A 15,760-nucleotide genomic window follows, 5' to 3' on the forward strand; every position below is an offset into this window, starting at 1 on the left:
GTCCTTTTAGAAGTTGGTTAAAAATGAATATAATGTTAGTAAAACCATAAAATATACACTCTTTTATATAATCGTAGTATGAGTATATTACAAATCGTCGCCTTGCTTTCTCAAACTCGTATCTTAAATCTACAAAGTTACTGAAATGCAAAACATGGATTGCATATACAAATGTTGCAGTTGATATAACACCACATTTCCCTCATATTCACACACTGCCGTTTGCCCATTCTTAAAGTAATTTATCCAAATTAACACCCTTGATAAGACATTTTAAATAAATAGAAAGTTTTGCCATCTCTTGAATAACTACTCTTTATAAGATACGAGTTTGAGAAACTAAGTCATCGAAATGTCTTTTCACAATGAAACCGGTAAACATCCTCAAGGGGTTGCTATAAAACTGTCCAGGGGACTAACAAACCAGAGGAATGATAGTAACTACCAGGGGAAACGAGAAACTGAGATAAATAGCTGCGAGCTACAATGGAATTGGCAAATAGAGGGATTCGAAACGTCTGTCCGACAGACTGTAATTAAGGCTGGGTAGGAAACAATTGAAGAAGCAAAATTTTAAACGTAAAAAGTTGAATGAATCGGTTTTTAAACACGGGATTGGTTTAATGAACTCTATGGTTAGTAATGTACCTCTATAATTAAGCTTATATTACATATTTTTTAATGATATTAAATAACGGCAAGATTAATTCTCTGCCCGCAGATTTATTTCCCGAACACTATTTTAAGTCTTTTCAAGGTGATAGTGAGTAGGCATTATTTAGATGTCCACGTTCTATCGTCAACCTTATTGTCACTTTCCATCAGGTGAGGTGTAGGCATCGAGTAGGTATATAACCAGAAATAGAGACGAAATTAAGGGCCATCCAACCCTGGCAATTCATCAAGCAAGTGGGCCTTATATCACTTTTAAATAGCAACTCTCGTTTGTACTGAAATTACGAATTAGAAAGTTGATATAGTACAGCGCCAACAACTGACCTGTGTGTACGTCTCCGTATATTCCAAAAATATTCTGTATTTATTATAATAAAGATAATATCTCTAACAATGGGGGCTGTTCACTTCGGTGGTGTGGGAAAACAGCAAAAGATTTAATTACAAAACAAACGGAATCACATTTCATCGATAATTGAATATTAAATACGTAATTGTTCAATTTTCGTCCAATATATCTGGTAACGCCAGATAGTTTGTCTGAGCTCGCACCTCCTTACCTTTCCCATCCCAATCTGTGCTACGCCAAAAACGCATAAATCGCCAGTGAAATTAAAAATAATTGTTTGTGTGACGTTATATTCGAACTAAAAAATCCGCATCTGCGACATCGCATTATTTTTAAATTAAATATCCCGCATCTCCGCCCGGCATTGAGCCGCGTACACAACGGCCTGCAAAAACTATAATATATGGAGGGAATATTTGTGCACTTTTATGAGGTACACCCTGGTCAATTTCCGCCGGAAGTAAAAAATTTTCGAAATTCAAATAAATAAGATGGCCGCCATACAAATTCCAAAGTCTCCTACCACGGAAACTATTATAGATAGGTATGAGGTGCTCGAAGGAATGTCATAGAGATTATTAGTGATCAACTGCCTGGGTTAAAGAACACAAGATGGCGAATTCAAAATGGCGGCTGAAGAAAAATTTGCTTCGATCCGGCTGAAAATGGGGGTCTTTAGGAATCCTTAACCATAATTTGGGGTCAAAAGTTTCTTTTCGCCATTTTCAATTATGGCCGCCATAGAAGCGTTCGTTGGCGGCAGAAAAAAAATGCTCTGATCCCTTTGAAAATTGGCATGTGTGGGTCTCTAAGAATGTTTGGTAATAAATTGTGATCAAAAATGGTTTTACGCCATTTTTTAATATGGCCGCCATTCAAAATCTAATAAAAATTAGCTCTGATTCAACTGAAAATCGATACGTGGGGATTTCTATAGGTGTTTGATAATAATTAGCGGTCAAAATTTATTTTTCGCCATTTTTCAATATGGCTGCCATACAAACTTTTTTGGGGGTAGATAAAAATTTCTTCTAAGTCGACTGAAATGGAAAAAATTTAATCTCAATTTCGGGTAAAAATGTCGTTTATGCCGTTTTTTGATATAGTCGTAATTTTTTATGTAAATGGCTATTGAAAAAACTTGCTTTGCTCGAACTGAAAATTGGCACGAAAAGATTTCTAAGATTGTTTGATAATAATTAGTGGTCAAAATATATTTTTGATATGGTCGCCATTAAAGAGCTATTTAAATTTTTTAAAACAAAGGCATAAGTGCCGAGGCCGGAGGCTGAGGTCCGCGTAGGGCGAGGCTCGAAGCGTCCGCACGCCATCAAATGGAGATAATATACGGAGACGTAAGAGATTACGAGTACAAGATCTCGTTACAATTCGTTACAATTGTAAAAATGTAAAGCATGCTTCCCGATGTAGTTGATATGAGATACTTATTATAGCGTTGTTGTATCTCAACCGTCTCTATGTTAGATTTTATTTTCTTGAAAGCTATGCCAAAGGGAAGTATTTAGGGGGAAAAAATGCCAAACTACTGCCGAATTTCCTGTACTATCGAGGTACTATGAATACCAAATCAACGATACTCAGAATACTCAGACCAAAACCAACTTAGAAATATTCGTTTCTTAAATTGGCATAAATCGGGAATCGACCTCCTCATCAAGCGCCCATAGTAACTAACTGCTGTGCCACCGAAGAGCATGAGCACACCCCGTGTACACCGCGTTATATGTAACTTAGGTTACTTATATTTAATTTTGCCGCGTCGTTGTCATGACTACGAAACAAACAAAGTCAAAAAAATCTGACGATTTCTCAGATGCGGATTCTGAATATCCGCAGCTGTTAATGATACAAGCTAAAAAGGCAGCTGTGTTTGAAATAATTCAGAGTATTTATGATTCGTCTGCGAGTAGTAATAAGACCGCTGAGACGAGGGAAAGTTTTCTCGCTGAAAGCTTTTACGCACTGAATTCCTTGAGTTATTGGATAATTATAATACGCGCTTATTGACTATTAATTCCGCTGGAATACTTGACTATAAATGTCTAATTGCTTTCGAACAATTGTACAGTCGCATCAAGCGGCTCCAATCGCAGTACTCGACTTCTTCATCAGTTGGTGATAATGTCGCGTCGCACAAAAGTAAACCTCGGTTACCCCCTATCGAGTTGATGTCTTTTTCAGGTGACATTCGTTCATGGCCATTGTTCTATGCTAGTTTCAAGTCGACGGTTCATTATAATCCATCGCTCACGGATGCCGAAAAATTATATTATTTGTTAGGTAAATTGTCAGGCAAAGCTCTATCTGCGTGCGCAGGTATTACACCTAGCGCCGAAAATTAAAATTTGTTATTGCAATCGCTTATTGATAAATATGAAGACAAGCGTATGCTCGCCTCCGCCTATCTAAATCAGTTGTTCGATTTCAAGCCCATAAGCGCCGCATCAACAGATAACTTCGACTTGTTTTCTGATCGACTTGTCAGTGCAGTCCGCGCTTTGGATAATTTAAAGATAGACAAATTGAGTGATCTTATTGTATTGCATATTGCTTTGAAAAAGTTACATTCAGATACGTTCTAAAATGCCTACTTTTGATGAGCCCGTAGTGTTCATAAAGAACCGCTCTAAAGTGTTCGAACGTACACAACTTCTTCCGCTAATAAGAATTTAAATAAAAATGACCGCCCTCGCTCTAAAGACAATAATAATATTGTAAAGTCGCCGCCAAAGTATCACGCTTACGTAGGTACAGTCGACCCCGCTTCTAAGTGCTTGTGTACAAATATAACGCATCAGCATTTATTCAAATGTCCCGATTTTAATAAAATGAAGCCCGCGGAACGTTTCAGATACGTGAACACGCAACAAATGATGAAGTGTTTTACGCATACTGGCTGTGACTACGCGAGTCGTGGATTCAGGAGCGAAAAGGCATATACGTCTCTTCACATGTTTGACTACACGCGCTGTCAATATTGAAGTCGCTACCGACCTCAGCACTCCCAGTTTTCTCGCTGCTCTTAAACGTTTCCTCGCGCGTCGTGGCCCTGTCCAGGTAATGCACTTGGATAACGCAACTAACTTTAAAGGCGCCAACGCTTACTTACGCGATTTATATAAATTTTTAAATGACTAATATCGTCCGAAATTGGAATTAGAGTTTGCTGAGAGTCGTATCACTTGGCCATTTATTACACCCACTTCTCCCCATAAAGATGGAGCTTGGGAGAGTATGATCAAAGTAGTAAAAACGCATCTGTACCGTGTAATTGGTCGGCAACTGCTTTCTTTCGAGGAACTTTGTACTGTCCTCACTCGGATAGAGTCTTTACTTAACTCTCGTCCTGATCCTGGAGAAACCTCTGCTCTATCACCAAGCCACTTTTTACACACCGCGCCTCTTTGTTCTCTACTACCTACCTACGCGCCCGAAGTACAGTCTGATAATCTCAGTTTACTTCAGAGACATTCGCTACTGGACAAGTTAGTTCAGTCATTTTGGCAACGATGGAGGATGGAATATCTGCATGCACTTCAGGTTAGACAGAAATGGAATACTCCTTCCACACCTATCACTCCAGGATTAGTCGTGGTTGTGATAGATGATAACGCACCTACTCTCTCCTGGCCATTAGCGATCGTGGAGAAAGTCCACAGCTCGAAAGACGGTATCATACGCACTTGTACTGTCAGATCCGCGAGCGGAACCTATTTGTTTATTAGCATTTAGTTAATCAGTTTTAAGTAACACCGCATCTTATAAATTATACTCCCGCATTTATAATCACTGTATCATAAAACTCTAGAGAGACCGCTAGTTTAGAATAGTTTAATTTAATTTGCTCAATTTTGAGTTTCTTTAGGTACTATCCTATTCTCTTTTACCTTTTGAGATATTAGACCTAGTTCTAGTCTCACTTATGGTTGTCATTTTAAAGGTGACCCTTTAAGGGCGGGCGGAAATAGTAACGCCAAGTAGTTTGTAGCTCGCACCTCCTTACCTTTCCCATCCCAATCCATGCTACGCCAAAGCTGCATAAATCGCCAGTGAAATTAAAAATAATTGTGTGTGTGACGCTTAGAGGATGGAAAAAAAATAAAAGAAAGGAGCTGCCTTAACTACGGAATGAACGTGCATACCTAGACAAAAATTGAACGAACAAATGGCGGATTTCTTTAGTGTTGTACCATAATCTATCGATAAGTCGTTATCGACGTGCAATCATTTAATTAAAGTAGACCAATATTCCATTTGGGAATATTTTAGGTTATATGGGAATATCCAGGAATGTCACATGAAATTTTGAATTTATTGTTTTGCGTTTACAAATACTCAAATATTACGAAAAGTGAATTTGCACAGAAAAAAAATTATATTTGTAATTTGTGAGTATATAACAAAGACAAAACTTTGAAATATAAATCCTATACATTTTCAACCTCAAGATTCATATTTTCATAGAGAAATTTTTAAACAAATTCCAAATAATGTAAACTTTTTTGTATTTATGCATTGGTATAGAATTATAATTGGCCGAGCGCCTTTGATTTATGCAGAAAAATCGACACTTCTCCGAAATGAGACAAGTAGTCACGAGCGACTGCGAGTTGTGACAAGACACGTCAAACGAGCTCTATACACATTAGCGCTCGCTTTCACTCTGACAGCTAGGCGAGTGACACTGAAGGATGGCAAGGCAAGGCAAGGCAAATAGCCTGTCTATACGTTGGTATTGGCCTTCACCCGGCAACGTTAGACCAACATCGTCATTGTAAAGCTGGCATTATAAAATAAGAATTTTTAGTAGTTAGAGTTGTCAGTGGGGAAAAAAACCGGAAACGAGTGGATAATTTTGTTTTCAGGCACTAAGATTGTGCAATTGAGTCTTGTTTAATCTAAATGAAATATAAAATTATTTACCAATAAACCTAATGATGGAATTGCATTGTCATGTAATGTTAGTTACATTCAAAGTTATGTTAAAATTTGACTCTTCAAAATGAAGCGAATAAATAAAGATGGTTTTTGATTCAATGTTTATATTCGGCACTATTTTACGGCAGTATGATTTCCAACCATTCTTTTTTCTTTTTTGATTTGTAGGCAAACTTGAAATAGTAAAAATAATAATAATAAAAACCTAATAGTGAATTATTTTAATAATAGAATATCGATAATATGTACGCTTCCAAGAACAACACTATCTCAAAATAATCGTTAACAACAATCATCAAAATATACAAACAAACAGACAATCTGAAGAAACCAAAGCAAAATTTGGCAACATTTATGAATAAACTTTCTTAAATATGTCTAATTACATGAAATATTGGGTTTTTGTGTGATTTATAGACAGAAAAATAACACGTGCCTTTACAATGTTACATTCGGTCGAACTTCGCTTTTTCAAATGCCACATCCCGTAATGCTGCAGCGACGAATTTCCATTAATACTTAATTGTACTCACTGTCAATATGTTTGTTTCAATATTCTTGTTGTTATTACAATTCATGCGAATAATACAATAAAATACTTGGAAAAACATTTGTTTTGACATTTGATGTACTTCCCTTTGACAACCGTATCATGTACCTCATGTACTGCTAAAATGGACACGTTTGGCATTTGAGATGACGTTACGTATTTTCGATTCCCATGTTTGACACAGACCAATGTAATGCTATCTCTTTTGGCTTAAGACGGCACGTAATAGTTAAACAAAGACAATAACATGTTTATGTTTTCGACGTCGAAATGCATCTTCAACATATAACGTCTGATTTATATTGTCAACATAACATGTCCTTTAGTTTCCATACTCTAAGGTGTGACGTTATATTCGAACTGAAAACTGAAAAATCAGCATCCGCGACATCGCATCATTTTTAAATTAAATATCCCGCATCTTCGCCCGGCATTGAGCCGCGTACGCAAGCTTTTACATGGTGGCGTTATTGGTGGTCGGCCGCAAGTGAAAGGGTGAAAGTAGACAAGCTCCACGACGTTTCGGACATAAAGGTTGGTGGTAGCACGGGTTCCATTCCTTTTTCGCAAGTAAACTCCTCTCTCCTCGCTCACCGTTTCCAGCAGCTCCCCACGAGCTATCGAAGGTCTATTTTAATTTTCTTTATTATAGTATTACCAATAGCAAAGCTCAAGTTAAACTGGACGATTTGAAGTGAAACGAGAGCTGGCCAATCGGAGCGCACTGTTGTCTCCCTAATGATTTGGCAGAATAGTTTTCAAACAAATTAAGTGACATTTCGTATCTATTTCTGGTTATATACTCGATGGGTGGAGAAAATGAAACAGAAATGCACCTGGTGGTAAGTGACACGCCCACCTATAACGCTTGCTGTGCCACTCAGAGTTTTATTATTTTTTTTTAGAATACGAAATGACGGGACGAACAAGTGTGCGCCTGATGGCAAACGACACGCCTGTCCATAACAGTTGCAGCGCCAATCAGAGCCTTAAAACACAAAGTTCTAAGTGGCACTGCCATTGCACCTGTAAAGTCACCAGCATCCTAACGTTTCAAAACCGGAGCAGCTTGGCAGTAGAATTTCTACTACTTAATAGGTAAGGTGGCAGTACTTCCCTGGACAACCTCTATTGCTACTATGCTGTTTTGCTGGTTAAATGTCTGGCAGTGTACTACAGGCCAATGTGTACTAGACATTAAGTAGGCACCTAATAAGCTATTATAAAAAAAACATGACACAAGAGGGGCGAATTGCAGGGCGAAGTGATGCCAGCATAAAAAATAACGAGCACCAACCCCCAAAAAGGTTTTTATGTGGCAATTATCATATTTTCCGCGCCAATTACCGTTTAGGAGCTGTTTAGCATTTTTTGATGCGAAGCAGGAAATTTTATACAACCTTAATGTTTCCTATGTGTGTATTTCTTAACCTAAAGTCGATCTTATAGCTCTAATTTGATACCTACATATATTTAGTAAAATAATTTGGTCGGTTATTTTACTTTTTCTCACAATCATGGGGTTCTCGATTCGACTGTACTTTCGTTGGTCCAGGTGAACAGGGAATTATCAAAAACGCAAATTTTTTAGGAGAGCTATTTTAAAATTTCTTCTGGCATTATTTCATCCGCTGTCGTTATTTCGTTCTCCTCACCTACTATAATAACCCTTTTGAATATAAAATATTTGTGATTCAGAGTTTTAACTAAACTATTCATTTTTATTACTTTAAATGAAAGAAGGAATAACATTTAATTCGATAAAACTTTGAAAAACATCGTAGTATTTAAAAAAATACTCTATGCTCTAGATTAGCATAACAATTCGATGAAAAATATATCCTAAAAAAGGTATAACCTTGAAATAATCGCCTTCGTTTCAGAAATAAATATTTTTAAAATACACTTCCCTTTTAATGAACCCATGCTGTGATTCAGTTTTAATACCCTGTTCAACGAACGACGACGTCTTGACTACAGCTTCGTGTGTAAATACTAAATACGACTGTGTTGCCTCTGTGTTTGGAGCCAAAACGTGCAAAAAGTTCAAAGATACCATATCTTTCGCGCTATTTCACGTCCGATCATTGTAAGACCTTGTTCATTAGAAAGATCTCGATTTTTTTAATACGACTGCATTTAAAAGTAAAAATTCCAAATTTTTTTATTGATACCATATTCATCCAAGGCGACGTTTGTGAACCGTTTGCTATGATTATTTTTTTGTTGGTGTACTTCAGTAGTTAACCATTTAAATTTAGAATAGAATAGAATCCATTTATTACATTCTTTCATTTCCTTTAACTTTAACTTTAACTTGAACTTTCCATTAACCGGTTTCAATAACACTTGGCAAATAGATGTAATTCCACAAATTTTTGAGGCTTTTTTTGTACAATGAACTTAATTAGTTATTTATTTATTCTAGAACTAACATTGACTTACAATTATATGGACGTCGGGTCCGCGCTAAAAAGTGTCCGAACTTATAGGGCGTTAAAATCGTATACACATCGTCATTCACGCTTTAGTCTTCGTTTGTTCGACTGACAGCGAAGCAAGCAAAGTTAGACAGTACTGCGATGACATTACAATTTAAATTCAACGTTTTAGCTTTTTCATATTCCTTTACATGTCACTACGTTTAAATAGGATGACTTGGGACATTTTTTTCGTGGTTTTTGTATTAGACCCGTCGTCCATTTATTTATTAGTAATATTAGAGCTCCTTGTGAAAGAGTTCGTCCTAGGAAGTACGGCCTTATCTATTTCTGTCGTCAAGCATTAATGTGAGCATTACCATGTTTCGGTTTTGAAGGGTGGCATTGAGACTTATCAACTTATGTCTCAGGGTGACGGGCGCAGTGGCAGTGCCCGTCAGATCTGAGAGACATAAGTTGACAAGTTTTATGTGAGTGTAATTTCACCAGCAACCTTAGTCTTCCAAAGCGGCAGAAATAGGTGAGGTGACAATACATCCCTGGACGTACAAGGAGCTCTATAGCTACTAAACGAAAAAGATATGCCATATTTGTTAACCGACTTCAAAAAAGGAGGAGGTTCTCAATTCGACTGTATGTTCTTTTTTTTTGTTTTTGTTTTTTTTTTTGTATGTATGTTACGCGATAACTCCGGTATTTGTGAACCGATTTTCATGATTCTTTTTTTGTTGGAAAGGGGGTATTTCCATAGTGATCCCATTTCATTTTGAAGAAAATCATCCATCTCAAAGGGTGGCTGTTCACACATGAAGAGTCATTTTTATAAATAGCGCCTAAATTTTATTATAAGGAGCAATTATTTTAATGGTTGATTTTGCTATTCTCCAATTTAAGGCATTTTTCTTTCAATATTCTTTAAGTAGTGAGAACCGATTTTTATTATCTCCTGTGTCAAGTCCTGTATAGTGGCGAACTAGGGGATATTTCAATAAAACTTAGCAAATAAACGTAATTGCACGTACTTTTGAGGTCGGTTTTTTTAGTACTCTTTACTGAGATTATCTAAATTATACTATGCTATTTGTCCAGTGGGGGTTCTGGAAGTGGTGTGATACCAACCTGTGGGCCCACATCGGTGATCTGCAGATTATAGCCGTCGACGAGCCGGAATCGCTCGTCTCTCGTTACCATCAAGCTGGCAGCTGTTAGAACTGCTGGACCGCGCCGCCATAGCAGCACTAGAGACCCTGTAAGTGGTAATATTCATTATTATCATTTATGAATATAGGATGAACAATGTGATAAAACATTTAATATTTTTTTAAAGCAACAGCCTCCTTTTTAGTCGCAGTAGAGCCTTTCGTGAAAGATTTCGTAAAACAGTAATGTCAGCATTACTGTGTTTGAAGGGATTCATTCAAAATGAAAATTTAGATTTTAAAATAAATTATGCATATTCTGATTACAAAATTACATAGCTGTGGAATGAAACTTCCCTGTATATTCATCTATTCATAGCTGTGGTAGTTTTGCAATTTCTAATGGCGAAATTGGGCATTTTTCGCGTTTTCTATTGATGTGTGACTACGATAACGGCCGGGCGCGTTCTGGGGCGTAGCACCGGCAACTAAGCGTTTATAGCTTACATTGGGCACGCGAAGTACACTTGCGGTATCTATTTAGATATTATGTCTACCCTGAATTCGAGGTCAATGAAACTGCAGCTTAAAACTTACCGAGGTTCTGAACTTGACAGGGCAGCAGCAAGGTGTCGCCCACAACAGTCCGGAAGGAATGCCCTCTTGACAGGAACCGAGGGCCGTCGTCTGCGAACACAGAGTCTAAGTTTACACTTTAGAAGTAGTTCTTGGCCACTAAGTTTGTCGCCGAGCGGAAATTTGGACGTTTCGGGAAAGTTGTGTTGTGACTGAAGTCTACGACTCTAGTTATTTGTTATGCAAGGCTGCAAAGTTTTTTGACGCGAATGCTTGTATTGAAACCTAAGAAAGCGAAGGATGCTAAGATTAAAAATACAATCCTGAGCGTAGCGAGAGTTTCTAGGCACGAGACGCAAAACAACTTTGCTGCCGAGCGAAACACACAACTTTTCACCTCATTATAGCGAGGGAAATGGTAGATGAAAGAAAAACACTTAAGCTGTAACAAAATAATTTAATAAACAAACTTAATGTCAACAATAATAAGAATAAAATATACCAACGGATTTATATTACATAAATAATGTACGACAAATTGCGTAGTTGAACGTGTCAGTATGTTTTTTTTATGACAAGAAAAAGTTAGGTGCACCACAGTAGTAACTTGACGATGAGTTAGAATTTCAAAAATTCTGTTGCGCGCAGGTTTCTAATTAGAAAGAAAGCCTTTCCGAGCTTGTGAAAAGTTATTTGTCGAGTCGAACGACTTGTTTGATGACCGCAAATATTACAGATGATTCCCTTAATCTCTTCCTCACAAAATTTTACATTGGACAGCGAAAATTCACTACCGACTTCCTAAAGAACTTGAACAATAAATTGCGATAAAGTTTTTAAATATATACCTTCAACTTCGGACAATCTATGGACAATAGTCAGTGGAGAAGAATAAGTTATGGGACTTGCAGATTTCGTAAAGCGTTGGCTCTTGTCCAAATATTGAAAAAAACATTGGGTATGCTCCTTTTGGGGCAATCAGTTAAAAAGCAAATACGACGGCGACTGTACATCATCGCACGCCCGTAATACTATGTATCAAACGTGTAGAATTCACCAATAAAGTCCCGACAGACTGCTAAAGCGGGTGTATGGGCCAGCTTACTCCAAACATGGATTGTGGTGATAGAATGCAGAGAAAGACGCAAAAATGTTAAAAGTATTATTGGTATAAAATAAAGGTGTTACGGTGGCCAATCTATCCTTGATGTAGTGTATCGGTGGACAGTCAAAGTCAAAGTCAAACAATCATTTATTCCATAAGTAACATTTTTATACCTGGAAAACGTCATTTTTTTAAGCTACTGCTCGTTCACTGTGCCGACTTCCCTGAGAAGAACGAGCAAGAAACTCTAGGCATTGTTCTGTAAAATATATTTTAAATCATATTTGTGTGGAATCTAGACTCACGTCGTCTTTCCATACATCTTTATTTAACACGTAGACTACAATTTTGTAATATGACTTTTCTATTAAAATACTTTTAATGTAAGTTTTAAACTTAGGAAATGGTGATCTTAATATGACATTGTTTTCAGTATCATTTTGTTGCTCTAATTAATTTTATAAATATGAAAATAATTATCAAGGTACCATGATAATTGTCGTGATAATTAAAAATCAACAAATTTCTGCTAGTTGTTTAAACAATAACTCCTCTGCTTGGGTAATAATTTATTGTGGAATATGTTACGAAATCTTTTCCTGTAAAGATTCATTTACTGTTTGAGCCCCAAAAGTGTCTTTGACAGAGAAATTTAAACGAATTAACATTTTTTAGTTACCTCTCGTCTTGTCACACACCAATGTTTATTCTACGGAAAACAAAATCAACAATCTCGCCCGAATATTGCAAGTATGTATTTTGCACACTATCTACTCTTGCATAACAAACTAACTTCGTAATATTGTTCGTGGGAATGTTTAAAATCTTTGAAATTGTAATGCATTTTGGCAGTTTTAAAATGTACCAATAGAATAACATAATATTCGCATTGATAAAGTTCAATATTCATAGTAAAGCAGAGTAATAATATTATGTTACATTTTAAAGTAAATAAAATAACTTTTTCCACGAAAAATAGTGTAAACACTACAAGCGTACACCCTCACTTGTACACACTCATCGCCCCGCATTATGGAAACCATGTATCGCGGGTGTCATGGACACATACATAGGCAACTACAAATTTTTGGTTCTGGTCGGGGTATTCTGAGCATTGCCCTCAGAACAATCGTTACGGTGGTACACATAGTACAGGAAATTCCCTAGTGTGACACCAGAAATTTGGAGTGATTGTCTGGTATTTTTTCCCTAAATACTTCTCTGACATATCCAAGAAAAAAGAATCTAACAGAGAGACGGTCGAGATACAACGCTATAAGTATCTTATTTCCACTACATCGGGAAGTATGCCTTACATTTTGAACAATTGTGAAATCTTGTACTCGTAATTTAGTCTCCGTATACTACCTACGTGAGGTGGCGTGCGGACGCTTCGGGCTTCGCCCTCCGCTAGACCCTTAGACCGACCTCGGGACTTATGACTTTAAAAGAATTAACATAATGGCGGCCGTATTGACAAATAGCAAAAAGTAAATTTTGATTGTAAATTATTGTTAAACACCCATAGAGAACGCCACATGCCGATTTTCGGTGGAATTAGAGCAAATTTTTATCATCAGCTAAAAAAGTTTGTAAGGCAGCCATATTGAAAAATGACTAAAAGTAAATTTTAACCGCAAATTATTATAAACAGCCATAATTTCTATGTGTGAATTGATGAATTAGAGCAAATTTCTATCTGCCGCCATAAAGTTTCTATGGCAGCCATATTGAAAATTGGCGAAAATAAATTTTGACCGCAAATTATTATTAAACAACCATAAAGAACCCACATGTCGATTTTCAATCGAATTAGAGAAAATTTTCATCTGCCGCCAAAAAACACTTCTATGGCAGCCATATTGAAAAATGGCGATAAACTAATGTTGATCACAAATTATTATACATGACAACTTTCAAAGGGATTAGAACAATTTTTTTTCTACTGCGAACAAACGCTTGTATGGCGGCCATGTTTAAAATGGCGAAATACCAATTTCGAGCACAAATTATTATCTGGCACTTCTAGAGGAGTGTGGAGGCGAAAAAAAACTTTTGACCCCAAATTGTCATCAAGGACTCCGAAAGACCCCCGCATGCCAATTTTCAGCCGCATCGAAGCAAGTTTTTCTTCGGCCGCCATTTTGAAATCGCATCTTGAATTTTATTTAACCCAGGCAGTTGACCAGTGTTACCCTCTATGACATTCCTTACAGCACCTCCTACCTATCTCGAATAGTTTCCGTGATAGAAGACTTCGAAAGTAGTATGGCGGCCATCTTGTTTATTTGAATTTCGAACATTTTTTATTTTCTGCGGAAATTGACCAAGGCATATCTCATAAAAGTGCACAAAAATCGCTCCCCCCATGTATTATAGTTTTTGCAGGCCGTTGATCACTCGTTTACATTTTCCACATTCAGGTCTTCTCATATTTGATTCTTTGCCTTGAAGCCTGTCCGCGTACAACGGTATAAATATCTTTTTTCCACCATATAAGAAGTATGCGTTGTATTTTTCTAAGTGAGTCAGGATTTGTAGCTTTATATATATAATAATAGTTTACAACAAAAATTCAGAAGCTATACTAAAACTATTTTCGTGTTTCATATTTAAATATAACATATATAAGTTGCAGTTTTCCCTTTGCACATTTATTAGGTGGGGCCGTCGTTATGTCCTCTGCAAAGTGTTCTTTGACCTTTGTATATTTTTCTTTTGATACGTTCAAATAAACTTATGACTCGTTCACAATAGTATGTATAGTCAAAACAAAAATGTAACAAATAGTTTTTCATCACGAATCATTAACTTCTTCCAAGTTGGGGGACAAGAATCACCCCCGTTGTCGATTGAGAATTGCGAGGAAATGAGGCCGCCATTGTTTTGGCATTTAAAAACCGCTGCTTCTAAAGGTGAACATTGGAATAATTTTTTGAAGTGGAAGTATCTTTTGAATGGTTGGTTGGTTTTAAGTGTCACCGGTTTTTCATAAGAAAGAACGAATCGAATTATTAATAATAATTAGTTACCCTATCATGGTGACATTTCACATTCAAATATTTTCTATGCCCGTAAAGATATACATAAATTCATTAAAAAAGAAGATATCTGTAATATTAACCAAGCTAAGTCCAAACTCATGGTACCACGATTTCGTTTAACCAAGGTAAACGACTCTTTTGTGGAGAACTGTACACGTTTTTACAATGAGATTCCGGAGCATATATTAACATTACCATTTCCTAAGTTTAAAGTTTTAATTGCAAAGTCAAATTACAAAATTGTAGACTACGTGTTAGATAAAGATGTATGGAAAGACGACACGGCTCCAGAATCCACACAAATTTGATTCAAAGTGTATTTCATAGCATTTAAGTTTTTTTGAAAAGAGCAACTCCTAAAGTTTCTTGCTCGTTCTGCTCAGGGCAGCCAGCGTAGTGAACGCAGTAGTAGCTTAAATCTGACGTTTTCTAGTGTAAATTAATTTTAAGTACTTATGGAATAAATAAGTATTTGACATTGATCATATCGATGGTTCAAATGTCAATTAGAAAAGCTACATAATCTCAGTACAGAGTACTAAAAAAACCGACCTCAAAAGTACGTGGAATTACGTCTATTTGCTAAGTTTCATTGAAATATCCCCTAGTTCGCCACTATACAGGACTTGACACTGGAGATAATAAAAATAGGTTCTCACTACGACACTACTCAAAGTATATCGAGAGAAAAACGCCTTGAATTGGAGAAATAGCAAAATCAACTAAATGATTGTTAAAAGTAATTGCTCCTAAATTAAAGTTAGGCGCTATTTATAAAAATGAATCTTCATACGTAAACAGCCACCCTTTGAGATGGATGATTTTCTTCAAAATGAAATGGGACCACTATGAAAGTACCCCCTTTCCAACAAAAAAAGAATCATGAAAATCGGTTCACAAATACCGGAGTTATCGCGCAACA

At 36.6% G+C, this 15,760-nt stretch overlaps 1 protein-coding gene across 1 annotated transcript in view; it reads right to left on the reverse strand.

The window, feature by feature from the left end:
• LOC113234377 (igLON family member 5-like) overlaps window positions 1–15,760 on the reverse strand; it is a 48,261-nt gene that overhangs the window by 10,065 nt on the left and 22,436 nt on the right. Inside the window, exons 2-3 of the mRNA XM_026469688.1 lie at window positions 10,711–10,800; window positions 10,094–10,221 (exon numbers count right to left, since the gene is read on the reverse strand). Of these exons, the coding sequence (XP_026325473.1) occupies window positions 10,094–10,221; window positions 10,711–10,800 (218 nt within the window). The remainder of the gene's footprint in view (window positions 1–10,093; window positions 10,222–10,710; window positions 10,801–15,760) is intronic.

Source organism: Hyposmocoma kahamanoa, unplaced genomic scaffold (assembly GCF_003589595.1).
Source record: "Hyposmocoma kahamanoa isolate Upper Pololo Valley unplaced genomic scaffold, ASM358959v1 84, whole genome shotgun sequence".
NCBI classification, from domain to species: Eukaryota; Metazoa; Arthropoda; class Insecta; order Lepidoptera; family Cosmopterigidae; genus Hyposmocoma; species Hyposmocoma kahamanoa.